At 40.5% G+C, this 17,544-nt stretch overlaps 1 protein-coding gene across 1 annotated transcript in view; it reads left to right on the top strand.

Annotated features, from left to right (window-relative positions):
- Positions 1 to 17,544, top strand: part of COL22A1 (collagen type XXII alpha 1 chain) — a 222,941-nt gene that overhangs the window by 143,842 nt on the left and 61,555 nt on the right. Inside the window, exon 25 of the mRNA XM_084512133.1 lies at positions 9,039 to 9,092. Within this exon, the coding sequence (XP_084368259.1) occupies positions 9,039 to 9,092 (54 nt within the window). The remainder of the gene's footprint in view (positions 1 to 9,038; positions 9,093 to 17,544) is intronic.

The raw sequence follows: 17,544 nt of genomic DNA, 5'->3' as shown, positions 1-17,544 counted from the left end.
TCATTTGATTAGAGATGTCATTTGATACATACTGTGTTTGAATGTTTCCCTAGACTCTGTTGTGTCTAGCTAGTTAGACTTCTCCTAAGGGTCTTTATTAGTCACCAGGCGTCTTAGGTGGTTAGATATATTTTTTTAATTAAAGGCTGTTATTCAATGACGGAATACCTGGGATGAATCAAAGCCTTGGGCTTGGTGGATATACATGGATAACCTACAGATGTTGGAGAGAGAATGGATTAGCAGATGCTACTGATTCACCATTAGTACAGTTGTTGCCAAAGCACAATTCCATGCATTGATTACCATTTTACCTAAATTTTGCTGCAAAAACAAGTATTTCCCTAAGCAGATTTAGAAGTTAAAATGCCAAGAGCAGTAATCATCTCCTGCTCCTTCTCTTCCTCTGAAGCTACAGCTCAGATCTGCAGTGATTCTTCTAGCACACACCCAAACAAAAAGACTTTCTAGCAGCACAGCCCAGCAATGAGGCCGTGGCCTCGGTCATGATACCACAGATTCATTTGTGACTCTGGCCCTGGCTTGTAAGACACTGGCCACATCTCTCTTCACCTCTGTATCTGCTCTATATAGGAGCAGAAGTGTATGGTTATACAAGTATGTGAGCAAACCAAAGAGAGCCAAAGCAGTGGTGTGAGTGTGTGTTTGTTTAACACTAAGCAAGTTTACCTGCACAATTTCAGGTCATGCCAACTAGTCTCATACAAATGTCAGAAGAAATTCTTTCCTCAGAGGTGGGTGGGACACTGGCACAGGCTGCCCAGAGAAGCTGTGGATGCCTCATCCCTGGAGGTGCTCAAGGCCAGGCTGGATGGGGCTTTGGGCAACCTGGGCTGGTGGGAGGTGTCCCTGCCCATAGGAGGGGGGTTGGAATTAGATGGGCTTTAAGGTCCATTCCAACCAAAACCATTCTGTGATTCTATGATTCTGTGATCTGTGAGCTTTTCATGTGGAGCTTAGGCCTGTTGGAATTATTAGCATAGTCATAGCTTTCTTCATTGTGGTGAGGACTGAAAGTCAGACATAGCCAGAAGCAGATTTGGGTCCCTTTCCAGCATTGTTAGCAGATCTGTGCTGAACAGCTGAAAAACACTAAATGTCTGCTTGGCTGGCCCCTCTGCTGTTTTATACAGCTGGAGTTTCAGGATATGATGTTATGCCAGTTTATATCTCCTGAAAATTTCATTCATAAGGGACTTACTTCATAAGTCTTCTGCACTAATATCTTGTAACTAACTGGACAGATTACAGTGCAAGATTAAATTCCAAGTTCTGATCTGCTTGACTTCAAAGCCATCTCGAGTAGCAAGCTGCAAGAGGGGCTGATATAAAACAGTTGCTGTTCTGCAGTATGATTCAAGTTCCCTTTGGCTGTATGATCCTGAACCGAAATTTAGGTGAAGATGGTGTGCACACACACTGAGCTCCTGTCCTGACACATATATGCAGATGCAACCATTTGCTGGAGTTCTTAGAAGGCTGCAGTGCTTTAGTTAGCTGTAATGTAGCTGGAATGGACTACTAATGAACTAAAGATGTTTGGAACCATTTCACAGAGGAATTCATTCATGCCTCATAACACAGTCTACTGGAAGTGAAGAGATTTTGAAATCTGTGAGGACAGAGCCATCATTGGATGATGTTAGAAATGTGATGCAGGAGCCACCTACACAGTGTACATGAGGTTTCACAGAAGATGACATAGTCATATGGTGTCAAATACCCTAGTGACAGTTTGGCCAACAGGAGTAGGGTCATACATTTCGGACAGACTTCTAGGAAAGAAGGAGGTATGATATTCTTTTGGCATGAATTGCTGTTCCTGTTGAAGAAATAAAAGAATATATGGGTTAGTACAGTTGGCAGTAAGCAAGGAATGTTCTTCACAGAGTCACCATTTGTGTCATAGGAAACACAGGAAAGATAGTACGGGTTTAGTTTCTTAAGATGGTTCCTGCAAATTTAATCTTTCATTTAAATGCATTTGCTATACATTTTGGCCAAAATATTTTTTTCCAATCACCCCTGCTTAGACTGAACAGTTACAGAGTGTTTTGCTAATGTTTGACACAACTATGGCTGAATAACCAGGTGGGGTGAAGAAGCCTTGTCATCAAGGCTTTTGATGGCCCAAGGCTTCTTCTGACCTGTATAAAACCAATGTATTAAGACAACATCTGTTGCTTTTTGAGGGCTCACCACAAAACTAGACTTTCTGTTTGCAGACACCGAGAACCTTAGGTAAGGCCTAGCCACATCCAGCTAGTCTCCTCCAAGCAGATTTGAGCACCACAGTGCATTTTCAAACAACTTTCCAGAAGTTGTGGACAAATCAGGATGCTCATAGCTGTAACTGGTGTGTCCCAGAAAGTATGCCCAAAGGTTGGGAATCACTGCCCAACAGGAGGATGAACTCTGGGGGAGCAGGTGACAGTCTGGAAAAAGCACTACTAGACCCTAGTTGGCATTAGAAGGAGAAGAGCTCCTAAGGTGATGCAAGAATGTGATTGAGTGTCTTCCTAATATTTTATTTAGAAAAATTAAACAAGACACTTCTGAGGGCAGGGAGTGGAGGCAGTGTTGTACTCTTAAAAAAAAATAAAAAAATAAAGTAAAATAAAAGTGATGGTATTGTAGTGATCTTATTGCCAAATTTATTAGAAGCTCACCTTGCTATCTATGAACCTCTTCCTCCTGTAGTCCATTCCCAGGAGCTCCAATATGGACAGTGCATTTTCAATGTAATTGTAATAATGCACACTTGCAGATAAAGATTTTAGACAAGGAAAGGTAATCTGAGGGCTGCTTACACCTTGTGGAGCTGCCCAGTACTGACAACACACTAAGGAGAGCATAAGCTGCGGAGACAGAACACCTTTCAAGCATTTAAAAGAAGTTCTCTGTTAGTCTGCTTTAGTTGCAGGTCTTGAAGTCCTTTATGGGCATAGAAAAAAATGTGCATGATCTCCTTAGTACATCTGCTGAACTGCTAATCTGACAATTCACCTCTATCCTTTGATCCTATCTGGGGAGGAGGATATAACAGTTCTAGCCTGAATCAGACAACTGGGTTATATTCATTTTATTAGCCAGCTGCTTCAAAGTGCCTGACACCTAAGGTCTATATTTTGACAATGATACCCTCACATCAAGCACACACAGTGCAAAGAATGTAGCTTTGCTGTTCTTATCTGTCCTGTAAGACCTTTGAGTGAGACAGAACTGTTTCTCTGACTTTACTAAATCTGCCTGAAAAAGAGTTAGAGAGTCTGTATTCATTTTCCACCCCCCACCCCCCTCTCTTCCTGTCCTTTTCCTGTAAAATGGAAGAGAATCGAAGTACTTTGATTCTTCTCTTTTTTTTTGACAACTGGTCTACTGAATTTTGTTGGAAATAAACCCAACTTTCTGTGCTTGATAGACGCAAGAGGTGCAGGTGACTGACATGCTCCTGAAAAGCATAAAAATGTTTGGGCAAACTAATGTAAATGTGGGGTTCTTCTGAAGTGTGCTAGCACTGCTAGCAGGTCAAGGGAAGTGTTCCATGCTGGTGCAGCCTCACCTCAAGCACTGTGTACAGTTTTGGGTATCACAGTCTAAGGAGGACATAAAACTGTTAGAGAGTGTCCAAAGGAGGGCTACAAAGATGATGAAGGGTCTGGAGGGGAAGATGTTTGAGGAGCAGCCAAGGTCCCTTGGTTTGTTGAGCCCAGAGCAGAGCAGGCTGAGGGGAGGCCTCATGGGGGCCTGCAGCTCCCTCACGAGGGGAGCGGAGGGGCAGGCGCTGAGCTCTGCTCTCTGGGGACAGCAACAGGACCCGAGTGGATGGCATGGAGCTGGGACAGGGCAGAGTCAGGCTGTGGGTTAGGGAAAGATTCTGCACCCAGAGGTGGTCGGGCACTGGGACAGGCTCCCCAAGGCAGTGGTCACAGCACCGAGCCTGAGGGAGTTCAAGGATCATGATTCAAGGATCGTGATTGAAATTTCATAAGAAAATCAAGAGAAAACATCTATTTATCCTGTAAGAGTACTTTCCACTTAGGCATGATGTAACAGCTACCTAGACCCACCGTGATTTTGATGTGTGATATTGCAGCCTAGTTTTCTGGATTTTTATTCTCAGAATTTTCTCATGCTCAAAGAACAATCAGTGCACAGCACTAAAAAATACACGAGTCTCACAGAATAGTAAGAACAGTCTTATGGAGAAAAAAAATCTTAATGGAAAACATCTTTTAAAAGTTATATTCTTTAATGAATGTCCTTATCCATGGTTAAGACTGCAATGTAACTGCATCAGGTAGATAGGTAATAATAAGTCCCCTTTTTTCAACTTATTTGGTGCACAAGATAACTTATGCACAGTCAAGTACAGAATGAGAATGAATTGGATGTCAAAACAGAATAACATAAAAAATTTACTGCAAGGCCTTTCTTTTGTGAGTGAACTGCAAAGTTCAGGATTGCATTCTTGCAGGTTGGAGGCAAGAGGAATGAGGGCAACTCCAGGAGTGCGTTACCAAGGGGTGTCTTCTGCATCCTTAATTCAGCTGTCATGTTTCAGCAGGTTTTCATGTGCATATGTCCACATCCCTTAAAAGTTTATCCCTGAAGTCAGAGCAGCACAAAAAGCTTAACAGACTTTTCTTGACTCTTTACAACTAGATTAACAAGGCTGTGAGTCTCAGTAACTGCTAAATATTTGTTTTACAATATAGCCTAAAGGGTTCCGTTAAAACTGGGAACTACAGGGTTCAGGGCACACCCTCCACCCTCCAAGTGTTAAAAAAAAACACTTGCCAATACATGAAAGGTTTGTCCCCATTAACTGTAATGGGAGAGATAAATTTCTCAGATCCCTGGAGGCTGCTGAGCTCTTTTTTGTGGTTTTTTTTTTTTTTTTTTGATGGCAGGACAGAAATACAGGTGTTTGACTTTCCCCCTCTTGACCTCTGTCTCCTGTTAAAGTGGATTGTTGCACATGATGTTCCTAGTTTGGCCAGTCATAACTTGAAACGGGCAGCAAACAGTGTTTCAACTCTTATTTCTCTGTGTATGAACTCCCCTTGATTTGAACAACCTTAGACTTGTAAAGTGCATGGGAAAAAAATGGTATTTCCAGAAAAAAGATGTGCTGTGTTTGGTAAATAAAGCAGAAGAGGAAAATCATTTTGCCCAGCAAACTGAGCAGACTTAGTTTGAAAGAGCCAGTCCCAAAGTGTGACTTCTTTCAATGTCCAGAAGTCCTAATAAGTCCCTTATTTCTCTTTGTCACATCAGCCCTCCATAATCACCCATAGGCCGGCCAGTCCCAGTGGTGTTTACATGCACATGTAGACACTCCTGCTTCTAAATTTACTGACATTGTCCAATACATACAGAGCCTGTAAAAACATGGTGCCTTTAGGGTGTTCAACCATTGATTGCAACTGCTGGATTTCCTCTGATGATGTATAGGTAAAGAGACAGGGCTGAAAGAGGTAATCCTATATCCCACCCAGTTTACAGAGAAAACAGTTGGCATTTATGCTTGCAGTCATACTAATTCACAGTTAAGGGTTTTTCCTACATACTTGGTACCAAAACCTCTCTTTCTGGGGCCAAACCTCAGTGAAAATCATGTTATGAGAATATATAGCTGTTCAAGCTATTGGACAGCAAGTTAATAAAGTCTCAAGCTATGATACCTTTCAGAATTTCCCCTCTAGCAGAGCAGAACCAATATGTCCCTCTGGTTTCATGTCTCCTGTATGGTAAAGATGTTTCCAGTGGTTAGTTGTGTTTGTACGTATCTGTGGGTGCTTGAACTGTTTGGGTGATATTGCCCTTGCAAATTTCAGCAGCGCAGAAATTGAAATGTAAGTAAATGAAAAAAAGGCAGGAAGAAAGGATTGATGGTGTAGATTAAATCCAGAGTGAAACTGTAATTGTCAGTGAGGTAAATATATTCATTTCCAATAAGACACATTTTTAACTGTGCTATTATTCAAATTGCTGATAAAGGCAAATAACATATATTTCATATATTCAAAGAGTACACATTCTTACACACATAGCTGATTCTTGCTATAAGTAACAGAGCATAATTGCTAGTTTTGTCTGTCATATTATTAGGTGATGTGACATTTCACTGAGCATTGCTCTCATAGGTATAATTTCTCCCAGCAAGTATTTCTGTACTTTCCAGACAGGCTGTAATATTATGGAGCAACCCTGTTGTAGTTTGATTTTGGCTAACCTCTGAGTGGCCAAAATGTTCCCTTCACAATGGGAAGTACACTTTCAGCCTCTCTGTCAGTATAATTATGTGCTGCTCTGAGGGATTTCTCAGTGTTTTGAAAAGCACCAATGTTTCTCAGTGTTATACCCAAGAAAAGGATAGACTCCTTTCACATCTGTTATTGCTGCAGCAGATTAGCGTGCCTGGCCATTTGTGTGGAAACAGAAGAACTAGTGTATACTTATCTCAGACAGCAAAATTTGTCCTTCCTCCCTCTTCTCAGCTTTTGAGATCAGTTTGGGAGCAAACTGGAGCTGCTATCTCCTTCCTCAGGTTCCCCAAGTAATTTTATCTGATGCCACCAATTTTCCAAAAAGCAGTATATTCAGAAAACTATATCTGGATAATGCTCTTAAGTCACTAAAGTCACATCCCTGTGGACCACCAAAATAAGGTCTATATGTACTGCTTGGTTGCAAGGTCACAAGTCTCAATGGGATTTTGTTGTCCTGAACACCAGCATATGCATCAGTCATCATGGTTTTCATGTAAAGTACATCACAGGGTGTATTCATGCTCTCCCAGCTGTCAATGCCTGTTTTGGGGTGACTTCTCAGGAAGCTAATTCCTTTATGCTCTTTCAAAGGGCTATCAAAATGTTTATGTCAGGTATATATCAGGTTTCTTGTCTTCATCTAACGCACTCTCTGATTTAATGTCTCTAAATAGAACTGAAGGAGATGCACAAACATTGCAAGGGGAGTTGTAAAAACACCCAGTAAGCAATGAAGTTGGTGAGACATGATGGAAACAATAATACTGTGTTTTCTGCTGCCCTCAGTGTTGTAGCTGTGGAACCAGACATCTTAACACATGGTTCCCACGTTGATAGAGAGCTGGAGGTGAGATGCTTCTCGTATGCAGTCATGCTCATCTTCCATGTTTGGCCCAACATACCACAACCCTGTATATTCTATTCATATTCTTATCTATTTAAATGAGTTTTTTTAAGAGGGTGTCTTGTGTGGTCTCACTGTCAGTTGGCAACATGAGTCTCCAACTAGGAAATGTGTTGATTCGTGTGGTGACAGAAGTCCTCCAGGTTTAAATGGGCTTTGACAAGGAAAGAAGTGATGGATGTTGGAAAAAGCAGAAGGAACACTCATGAATAGTGCATGTACTTGAGAGCATTATGAACATTTGTGTTGGTATCAGGGTCCTGGCAATGACTGCAAACTCTTTCTGGTATCCAAGGACCTCATAATTGTTCTTTTAATATTTTTCTTATATTTTTCTGTACATGAGAGCTGATATTTTTATTATCAAAAAAAAAAAAAAATAAGGAAAACATCAGATTCTGACACCCCAGCTAACAAAACTCAGTCAATATTTTGTAAAATGTGATGAAAACTTGTTTTGTTTGTGATATGTTAGCTGTTTCACTCATTTAAGTCAACAAGAATTATAGAAATTGTTTCTGGATATTTCAGTAAAGAAAAATAAAGGGAAAATTACATATCTGACTTACACAGCTGTATGACAAATCACATCATCAGTCACACGAAACTTGCTTAATTATAATATCCTTCTAAAAAGAAAAGCAGTTTGGGTGAGAAGCAGAAATGAGGAAAAAAATCATTTCTCTGACTTCCTGGTATTTACATGATTTATCTTGTAACCTCCTAGCACATTATGAAAACTCTCAGAATTACTAATGATTCAGTATCTATACATGTCAGGGAAGGATAGATTATTTTCACAAGAAAGCTGAGTCACAAAATATGTGACTTGCCCAAAGTAACACGGCAAGTAAGCTACTGAGTTGAGAAACAAACCAAATTTCTGCCTGAACTCCAGTATTTCAGGCATCCTTTCTCCATCCTTTCTTCCTCTTTTTTCTCATGTAGGACATCTTCCCTGTGAACTAGTTGAGATCAACCCCATAGAGAACACAGGTGAAGGAGCACTTTGGTGAAGTGCACATGGGTGCACTTTTCTCAAGGGTGTGCTCCAAGTCCTGGCTTATCCTCCCCTTGCAGTACTGAAGCTCTGCTGTTCCTGTGGAGGAAGTTTTTTTTGCTTGCAGAGGAGTCACTGAGCTCTGTCCCTTAGTGATAATGCCAACTCCAGTTAGAAATGCCTCATGTATTCATGTTTTCTGGCATAGGGATTGTGAATCTTTTATACATGTATTCCTCCATGTAGCAGAGTTCTTAATTATTTTCTTTATGTGTAAGGTAGTGCAGGGAGCACAAGGGACACTGCTTGGCTTGGTTGGGAAGGGGTGAAGGTCTACACTGGTAGCAGAGAAAGTGCCTCAGTGTGTCTGCACTTGGTGCCTCTCTTGACAGTATCTCAGCATTGTGCCTTCTCTGATCCCCTTTGGGCAACACCCAGGTGTGATTGCAGAGTGTTAGAGGTCAAGAGACGCAAGAAACAAACCTTCATTTATGGGGGTGATGGTTACACTCCATCTGTGAGGCTTTGTAGATCCAAATTCACAAGAAAGAGAATTTGAATTCCCTACAGCCTTTGAGAGACATTAATTTCCAGATGTGACCTGTGCTAGGATCGCATGTCATTCTGCCTCTTGGTGCACATACTTGGGTGGCAAGAACCACACAGACCACTGGAGTTGCACATCCAAATGGTGTGTGCTGCCTTCATTTCTAGCACTTATGTTTTGTATACCCATGTAATGGAGATTTACCAGTTTGGGGGTAAAAGTTCTTGGAAAATCTCAGTAACATTTTTTTTTCCTTGGTGTCTAATATTTGCTTTTCTGTTGAACACATAGGGTAAGAAGGGGGAACCTGGATTCCCGGGAATCAATGGTCTAATCGGCCCTCAGGTAAGTGGCAATTTCTTCATTTTCACATAATATGTGAGAAAATGTATATTGTGGCACCAGGTGCCTTGGAACCACAATGCAGCATCCCATGAGCTTATTCTCTTCTCATCTATACTGTCTTTGGAACTTTGAAGGTGTTTCACCTTTAAGATTTACTCTGAAGTGAATAAGAGTCTGCCTGTCTGGCAGCAATTACTTTTACCTTCCACAGTTTTTCAGCATCTTTGTATGAGGGCAGAAGGAGGTGTTTTGTATGTGATTTTCCCATTGCTTTTGCATAGAGTGGTATCATTCCACAGGGAAAGCAATGACATGTTCTTTGTAATATTTAGGACAGTGCCTGAGCTAATTGTTGGCCGTGTGAATTGGCAGTTGCAGATATATCTCCTGTGCTGCAGTCTTGAGGGAAAAACAGTTTAAAAGGTATTTGCTTTATAGAAAGCACACTTCTTTGCACACCGTTTTTTTTTTTGTGGTTTGCTTGTTTTTATTTGCACATCAGTTTTTGTTTTGGTTTGGTTTGTTGTTTTTTTTGTTACTTTGATGGTCACATTTCCACTTGTTACAAGGTGTCATGAGCTGGCTTATTAGGGAAGGTACAGACAGAGGCTTAAAACTATGTCTATTCTCCCAGTGAGGGATGATGTGAAGAATGTTTTAAGTTCATGACCCCTTATCTCTATTTTTTTTAAGCTTTTGTCGAGATAATGTACCAACTTGCACCATCTGTAACTTTATAAGGACAAAACAGTGCTATGTGTGTCATGTATTGTCAAGGAGGGTTTGTCTCTACCTTGGAACAACCCATTCTGCTCTGTGCTGTTATAACCCTGGCACTTGCCTCTGGCTTGGCTTCTTGCTAACTTTGTAGCCAAATTCAGTCAACCCGAGTCACTATTTAGGGTCATTCTGCATAATGAGAAAAATATCTTTGGGAATGTCCTCAGGCAGGAAGGATTTCAGGCAAATCAGGATTTGCTTCAAGCTAATCACTCAGGAGCAAACTGAGTATTTCATTTGTTCCCCTTCTCAAGCTAACAAACAGTGTCTTTGACTTCGGGATTTTGTTACAACACTCAGTTAAGTTTGGAGCATGAATGAAGAACCTCCATTACTACAGCTATTGGTGATGTATTGCAACAAACAGCATACAGCTCAACAGCAGATGCTGATTTTTCGTTTATTTCCTCTGGCAAGCTATGCCCGTGTAACCAGGAAACATGATCTAGAAATGGATTCTGCAGCAGACGTTTAGCAGTGAGGTGTTCCCATGTCTGCAGAGGCCGTCAGCGATGCAATCCAGGGTTTTCAGATCCTGTGCGGGTGAGGACCCTTGTGTTCAGCTGGGAACTTTGCCCTGCCACACCACCCGATATTGATCTACACATTTTTAAGACTTTTTCATTTGGTACACTATTTGGTTTGTAAATACTTCAGCAGCAGCCTTCAAGAAGAATGAAGGAATTATTTCCAATGGATTTAATTTTAGTATTTTTTTTTTCCCCCGGATAATATTAAAAGGTCTCCCCACGCCTTCTGAACTATGTGTGTAGCCACCGGGAGAGGATTTTCCTTGCTTTTGGGGAAGATTTGTCTCCATGCATTAATTCTGATATATCTAACTATCCATCCAAACAATGTCATACTTGCTCAGCTCAAGTTCTCTGTAACTTTACAAAAAATATATATGCATATGTTAGCAATTTCATAAACATATCTGCGAGAACTGCTGACATAGCAATAAGTAGTTTTCCTTTCAGCACAGGCTAAATAAAGTTTTCAAATTTTATGTTAATTAAAGCTGCATATAGTGCTAGCCCCATTGAGGGATACTTAAATTGACTCTTCCTCCAAGCTAACTGTGAGGATGGAAAAACATCATTCCTATTCCTGCAGTGACACGCTGTCCCCAATATATTACTGTAGATTTCCATATTTCTGTTTGGAGAAAGTGCTTACGTTCAACTTGTGACAAAACTACTTTTCAGCTTAACAGCAGTTTTTATGACATTAGGTTTCTAAGCACTTTATCAGCATTTCTCTCTCTCTTTTTTTTTTTTTTTTTTTTTTTTTTTCCCTCTCCATTTTACCTTAATCACTCTATGCCCCCAAAATACCCAAGAAGAGAAGTGGTTTCCTTAGGCTGTAGTTACTGTGAGATTCTTCCAAATGATTTATGGAAGTCTGGGCCACCTGTATCCATACCATCTTCATGGTGTTGAGGACCAACAGATTTGATTTGCTCATACATTAATTAGTTTAGGACACTAAAATAACCTCCCTTCCTCTGCTATTTTAAATTTAAATATAGTTTTGTTTTCTGACCTGTCTGCCTCCATGGACAGCTGTGTGGGCAGAAGAAAGGAATGGAGATAGGGGTGAAGAAGCCGTGTTGTTACTGAAACGCATAGAAAAGGCCACAAAAGGATGCCAGTAGATTCTTACCCCCCTTGTTCTTCAGAACCCACTGGGTCAGCAGATTCAGTGACAACCCGCAGCAGAGATGATGTCTGTCTGGCTGTAGAGGACCCTTGATTGGGCATCTTCATATTTCAGAGTTAATTAAGTGACACATCTGATGAAGCAGTGAGAAGGCAATTTCTTAGCCAGCCTGGGGATGTTTTGTGACAACAGGGTAGCCACAGTTTTGCCTTTCTCCTTACATGCCCCAACTCAAACTAAACTTTAATCTAAAAAGTCCTTTTGATTTTTTTCCTTCTAAATCTGCCATGGTGGTGAGCCTGTCCATGTACTTGCTTGTTCCATGTTATCCAGTCAGCACCCCCAAAAAGGAGCACCTATTTTCATGACCCTTACAAATGTTGCATCTTGCAGTGTCATTAAGCCCTGGGCATTAAACACATTGGGGTTTATTTCCCCTCTGGATATTAATGTTTTTCCTGCAGCAGAGACACAGACATCTGAGCTCGTAATGCGTTTGTGTTGTTATTATTTACTTGTACTATTTTTGTTTGCAGGAAACTTAATCATGGGCCAAGCTTCTATTGCAGTAGGCTGTTCAAATGCAGACTGAAAAATGAGCATTTCTGCAAAGTGCTTTCAGTCGAAACAGATGGATGAGTACCAAGCACGGCAAACAATGAGGCTGTGCATTTCTGCATGGTTGCCTGAGATCCTGATGTACCGCATCTGTCCCGTTGTTGGGAGGAAGAGTTCAGAGAAGGGGCTGAAGGCAGTTGATGAGGCACCTTTTCAAATGCTTTTCTAGGCATGAGGGGTATTCTGAGGAGGCAGGAGATCCACAGTTAGGCATGGTACGCCAGGTGAGCAGTGAGGGCTGCATTTGCTGGCTCAGTAAAGGGGGAATTTGATGTCCCAGTACCCGTTGAGGGCTCAGACTCTGGGCTGAGTCACTGTGTTACCAGGGCTGGGATTCAGCTCCATAAACAAGTTCTTGTTACTAGCAATTAAGGGCAGAGATGCATGTGTCTGTGCTCCTGTTAAAGTTGACTAAGGTCCAGTTAATACTGGTGGTGGAGCCCAGGCAGCCATTCAACTCTCCTGAAGCAGCCACTTCCAAATTCTCCACTGAGCCACTCTCTAGGCTTCCTGAGCTGAGCAGGTGCATGCTGTCCACCAGTGGGAAGGCAAAATGATTCAAAACTATCTGAAATTTAAGTTAAAGTTCCATAACTTATGCTTGTGATATGTCTGGGCCATTATTGAGGTTTGCTTTATGGTAAATAACCTAGTGATAGAACTAAGACCTGTAAGGGAGACCAGTACAAGCTGTACCTTTTATGGCTGTGGCTGGCAGTGATTCAATTAGTATAGACTCATTTGTAGGGTGTGAGATCAAGCCCAGCTTTTCTTAAGTAGCTCAGAGGAAATAAATGGTATCCTTCGAAATGCATGGTGTCCTTAATGTCCTTTTTGTGATGCAAGTTAATACTGCGAAATGTAAGAAAAATATACAGGCCTCAGCTGCAAAGCTCAGATTGAATTAAACTATGCCAGTGCTGCTTGAAATTGGAAGATACTGCTCAGAGCTATCTTTAATAAGATCTATACCTTTAACAAAACAAATGAAAAAAAAAAATCACCAGACTGTAGACCACTAATAGTACTGAAACAAGAGACCATACGAAAGATTTTTTTATTCTCTCATTTGCTGTACTGGCTCAGTAAAACAACTGAAAGCAAACAAACAGGAAATAAATCTTAATCTGTGGACAAAAGAGATCATGTTCATATTTTACACTAAGTGATGAAATTAAACAAATACTGCTTTGCACTGAAAGCAAGAAATTCTCCTGCAGAGAGTGCCATGTACAAAGTCAACTTTATTCAGTACCCTTACAGAGCTGGAAAGACAGTTCAGGGAATCTCTGTTCAATACATTTATTTTTTAAAATAATGTTGGTATTCCAATTATAATGCCACCTGGTGAAACAACTGGAGACCTCATTCATTTATAAATTATGACAGTATCACTGAAACCAACTATACAGGATACATCATAGGAAATGTTCAGATCTGTTGGCTCCTCAGGCTTTTTGGTTTTCAGCATCATCAGCAGTACCCTTTTCCTATATCCTTTTATCTTTTCTTGGTTTGTAAGGCAGGATTCAAGCAAAGAAAGCAAAACAGTACTCTACTGCAGCATTAATGAAGATAACTCACAGGAGTTGTGTTGTTGGATGTGGTCATGCCAGAGGTGAAAAAAGATGAGCAGATGTGAGAGGCAGACAGAGACTGTTCAGATGTAGTAAAGGAGAAATAGAGATCTGGGGTAGCAGAGGACATGGTGAGGCACATGGACTGCTCCACACAATTTGCTGCAACAGCCAACTCTGATGGGAAGGAAAGGGAAATAAAGGGGAGTCATCATGGAGCCAACAGGTCAGGTCTGTGAGGACTTCCCAAGAGGTGAAGGGAATAATTGGTTCTGAACTGGAGACAAGCCCCAGCACTGGAGGAGGAAGACTCTCAGCACCGTGTCATTCATTTCACTATCATTGTGGCAGGAGACAGGATGTTCCTGGGTGTCCTGGAGGTTTGTCTCATTCATAAAGATGGCACACTGCCTAAAGGGTCCAGACCACAGTCTGTTTTTTTCATGGATTTAGGGCTTTTCTAAGCCTTTCTCACAGTGCTAGAGGCTCTAGGCATTGGCATGGAATAATATGAAGAAAATAGGGTTGTGCAAGCTTTGCCTGCAGAGACGGATATCTGGAAAAGCCATCAGACTTCAGTTTCCATCTTGGAATGACATTTGTTCACCTTTCTTTAAAACATAGCCATTCTTTTTTTTTTTTCCTGGAAAATAGATTTGGGCAAACAACCTACTGATGCAGTCACACACAAAAGCTTTTGTTCCTTTTCAAAGTTTCCTTAGGGAGTGCAGAACCCAAATCTTAATAGGCCTTTCCCAGCCTGTCTTTCAGCAGGGTATGTGCTGGAAGAAGAGAGCATCCTTTAGTGGTTCCTGGAGAACAGGCACAGCTGTACCTTCAGTATCATGTCAGATTTCTTTCCTGAGAACTGTCCTTGTATTACATTGTCTTAGGAATGGAGCTAGATAAAACATAAGCCTGAAAAATATCCCACACCACAATGTCTGTATAGTTGTCCCTACCCTAACACACACACCTGTTATCCTGATATTTGGATTTTAAAGAACATTTGCAATATTTTTGTTTCCAAATAGCAGTTTGATAATAACTTCTAAACATTTTCATAGAAGAGCCATGTTTTGCATTTGTTTTCCAAACTGAGATTGTATACTTCTGTTTTGGAGAACAAAGTTTTTATCTTCCATTTTTTTTCAGCATGTAGGAAGCACACATCGGCATCTTTACCAGTCAGGAAAAACAAAAGCAAAAAACAAAAAACAAAAAACAAAAAAAAAAAAAAAAAAAAAAAAAAAAAAAAAAAAAAACAACAAAAAAACTCCATCTATTTTTTTCTTCTGGATTGGAATTTTAAAGGGACAGCCTTGGGATTTGGGTCAGGGACTCTCATCTGTATAATTCATCAGATGTTCAGTGAAAAAGGTGATCAGCAAAATAAGGTGCTTTAATCTGGATTCAGGACAAAAGGAAATCAAGGAAAACAGATTGTGTGAGATTTTGGTATTAAACAATATTGGCTGTCCTCCTGCTGCTTTTTTTTTTTTTTTTTTTTTTTTCCTTCTTTAACACTAATAAATGCTGTCAGTTAGTTTGGACCTTTCTAAATACTTGGGAGAATAGTTCTTTCTCTGAAGTGTACTCAGAAGTGGATGTACTGGTGTACACGGTCAGCTGGATCAGGCTGTCAGAATCCTGCATGCTTCCCCAGGTTGCAGGTAGTCAAGGCATAGAATTGTTCTTTCTAAATCCATCTCAGAGAGTCTTTATCAGAAGAGCTATCCATTTTTGGGTTTCACTTTGTTGGTGCACTATGTGGTGAAGTTCACTGGGTAGCCCAGTCTTAGGCGTAATGTCCCAGCTGATTGCTTTCAAAGGGAGTAATGGCACTGAAAAATAGCAGTAGTCATGGGTAAGGATCAGTGTGCTTCGATTTCAAGACTCAGGATTGAATGAAGTTTCTGTGTTCCAGAATATGGAAAGTTTAAGAGAAAAATCAGAAATTCTTTGGATAATAGGGATATCCAAAGTTGCTAGGAGAAAGAGTTTGGACCAGGAGGATGTGGAGCCACATGTTTCAGGAGTTAGGCTGCTTGCTGATGGATACGTGAGTGAAACTTTTCTTAAGGGGAAGATTGATCCTGTCTAGGGTGTGTATCCTATGTGGGGGATGACCAGGCTGATGCTGAGTCCTGGCTGAGGTTTGCTGTGGTATGGCAGTTTCATTAATCCTTATGGATTGTTTACTAGATGCCATTGTCACAAAAATCAGAAAGAAATGATAATTTTTATAGGTCATGAAGAAGATAAAAATGATGCTATTAAATATATGGAAATATGTTCTTTGCTCTTATAAGCCATTTTTTAAAATAACCTGCACTGTTAGGTAAAGCATGACTGTTTCTGGAAATGTCTGGGTGTCAGACAAATTTCACACCTCTTGGTAGAAGCTCCCTGTTGTAGGGCTATGGGGAATATGTGTTTGATCTTTGGAGGTCATGAGGTCATGGCAGAGAGAAAGAACAAAATTAGGTTAATATGTAGGAAACCAGGAAACAGGCAAGGAAAGCTTGCAAAGGTAAATTTCACACTTTTATAATTTTTTTTTTGTGCTTATGTACAATCCACTTGGCTGCTGAGTCAGTCTGTTTTTGTATTTCTAAAGCTACCCTTGACTTCTTTCCTAGCACTGCACACATTCTTCATGACAACCACTTCTTGGAGCCCATGCCTTATTCAAGGCCTCCCAACAATACCATCCTGGTAGGGTTAGAGTACGGCCAAACAGGACTTTGAGGTGCCTGGCATCTGATCTCCGTTCTGTTGCCCTCTGCTGGTATTTTTTTCTAGTACTGGGCTATTTTGGACTGTTATTTATTTATTTATTTATTTTTATGTCAAAATCTCTTTTAAATGATGGATGGGCTTATCCAGGTGTGTCCTGATGGGTCCAGAGCTCCTTAAATGCAGGCCTTTCCTGCAATGGCATCTGAACCCCCATGCCCAGAATCAGGCACAGGGTTCCCCAGAAGTTACGTCAGCAGCATCGGGCATCCCAAGGCATTTGTTCCTGTGGATTTTTGAGCTGTGCTCACACTTGAGACACTCTGCAAATACTGATGTTGGTGGTGGAATGATTCCATGTCTATTCTGGACTGAGTTGCAGTGAAAGCAGATTATGGGTGGTGTATAAACCAAGTGCATCTTCAGGTCTCTTTTTTGGTTGCTTAGCACCATCTATTGGTGAGATGATGTGCTCTCTTCTGGCTGATTTTTACAAGCATATTCTAAAATGACTGCTTATCCAGTGCTTTCTCTGTCAAACTATGCCACAAAAATTGCCTTGTTCTTTTTCATTATCACCATTTTATCGTCTCCAGCTACAATTTTCCTTACATGTTAAATGCTAATATTGATCCATGACTTGTAATATCATTGTAATAAAAAAAATCACTGTAATAAAAAAACATATTGTAATAAAAAAATCACAAAAGCTGTGATTTTTGATATTGATACTGAATTGTAACACAGGTCTAGCAGAAAAGAAGCTAACTAATCATTTTCTATCTTGTATTGGTTGCTCACTTTTAGTTTTTTACATAGAGTGTTGTATATGTTTTTGTTTGGTTGTTTATTTGTTTGTTTTGGGATGTGTTTTTGAAGTACAGATATCAAAATTCCCTCTGTGCTGGAAACTGAAAATGACTTAAATCATGGTGTTAGAAAGTCTGAAAGAGACAGACAAGGTTAAAGTTTCAACTCTGTCATGTATCCATCCTTATACTGATTGCATAGGTCCTGATACAAAAACCACATGAACACAAGCTTCATTGTAAGTACAGGATAAATCCTATCTTGTC

Source organism: Aythya ferina, assembly GCF_964211825.1.
Source record: "Aythya ferina genome assembly, chromosome: 2".
In the NCBI taxonomy this organism is placed as follows: domain Eukaryota; kingdom Metazoa; phylum Chordata; class Aves; order Anseriformes; family Anatidae; genus Aythya; species Aythya ferina.
The sequence above is the reverse complement of the archived record's forward strand: the minus strand, read 5'-3'. Positions and strand labels throughout refer to the sequence as shown.